At 30.8% G+C, this 1,728-nt stretch overlaps 1 protein-coding gene across 1 annotated transcript in view; it reads left to right on the plus strand.

The window, feature by feature from the left end:
• Positions 1 to 376: 376 nt before the first annotated feature.
• LOC105179568 overlaps positions 377 to 1,728 on the plus strand; it is a 3,189-nt gene continuing 1,837 nt past the window's right edge. The window contains exons 1-2 of the mRNA XM_011103210.2: positions 377 to 480; positions 567 to 698. Of these exons, the coding sequence (XP_011101512.1) occupies positions 451 to 480; positions 567 to 698 (162 nt within the window). The 5' untranslated portion in view covers positions 377 to 450. The remainder of the gene's footprint in view (positions 481 to 566; positions 699 to 1,728) is intronic.

Below are 1,728 nucleotides of genomic sequence, written 5' to 3' on the forward strand. Positions count from 1 at the left end.
TGTTTATCTGTTGCTGTAATTGAGTTTTTTTATTTATCTTTTTTACGGGGGTGGGGGGGAGGGGATGGGGGTTAAATCTTTTGAAATTAACAATTTTTATTCTAACCATTTATTCAAGGACCAGTTTGTGAGGATCGTGCCACGTCAATACGACGTATTGATGTGGCATCATCCTGACTGTTTGTCATGAAAATATCTTATATAACTTAGTATAAATATCATTACATAATATTTTGAGAATTTTCTCAATTAAATTCACTCTATAAATTTATCCCCCCCCCCCATACAGATACATAATTTATTATCTATCAATTGCTTGGTCACCCTCTTGTCGTTGTTTCTTTCATTACTATTTTCTCTCTCTCTCTCTCACACACACACACTATCTCTCTCTCTCTCCCACACACACACAGACATCCTTCCAAGAACTCTTTGTGCACAGAAGAAAAGATGGAGGACGTCTCAGATGAAGCAAGCAATGTAGATCTTTACTCAATAATTCAACTTTAGATTTTATTTTATAGATTTGTATAAGCTCTCACAATTGTTCATTTTTCACCTTGTAGATAATACTTGAGAGAGATAACTTCTATGGTTGTCGAAGAGTTAATGGTCTGCTCTTTTCGGAACCACTCAATTTTAATTTTTTGGCACCTCCTCCACCACCACCATCACAAGTGCCTCCAAGAGTCCAACAGGTATGGCAGATCTTTCCTTCTTTCTTTCATTTTTTTTCTCAAAAAAAAAAATGTCTGATCTCCGTTCTTCTTCATCTGTTCAGATCTTTTATTTTAAGTATAAATTTTATAAAATGTACTAATTTAAAACTAATAATTGTTAAATCTTGTAAGTGGAACACAATTCCTTTTGCTTTTCCTTTGAATTTTGAAATAAAACTTTCCCAAAAAAAAAACAATCAAAATTGGCGTGTTGGTGGGGGGGGGGCAGTTACAAGATTTGATCTATTCTTTTATCTCTCTCTGACTCTCTCTCTCTCTATTTCTCTCTCTCCCTTTTTTTTCTTTAATATATCGGTAAATATTAATGATGGCATCCAAATGAAATTTATTTACAAGCTAAATTGTCAGATAAGTTGTTAAACATTCAACCAAACTAATAAATTTGACGATGTCAAAAATCAGTATAATAGTTTTTATTTTAAGACCAGAGTTAATTAAAGTATTATGTTTATTTATAGCTTGTCTTGAATTACCTCTTGATATAAGAATTCAACAAACTGAAGGATATTCTCTACAGTTAACACACACATAAACGCATATACTAAAGTATAATATAGAAAAAATCTATTGTCTATCAAACCAAATTAAGGCACATGGATTACATATATGTATTATGTCGTCAATTCATACCTGAATATGCTTATTCTAATAATCATATAACTTCTTATTTTGCTAGTTACAAAAAAATATATATAACTATCACCCACTATCCATAAAGAGAGAAAAAAATAAAAGCACTTAGGCACATGGATTACATATATTTATTGGTTAAGTTAATACTTAAAATTCAATTCTTGCAGGAGCAAGTAGGGTCAAACAACGTTTATGAATCATGCTTATATCCACTATAAGAAAATCTTGAAAGAAGCAATTCTAATAAAATAAAAGAACCTTGCACTTGTATTGTACATTTAATTTGAATATGAAATACGAAAAATTAGTATGACCTTATTTATATTCTTTTTTTCTTGCATCAAAGATTGCAACA

Source organism: Sesamum indicum, unplaced genomic scaffold, assembly GCF_000512975.1.
Source record: "Sesamum indicum cultivar Zhongzhi No. 13 unplaced genomic scaffold, S_indicum_v1.0 scaffold00168, whole genome shotgun sequence".
Classification (NCBI taxonomy): Eukaryota; Viridiplantae; Streptophyta; class Magnoliopsida; order Lamiales; family Pedaliaceae; genus Sesamum; species Sesamum indicum.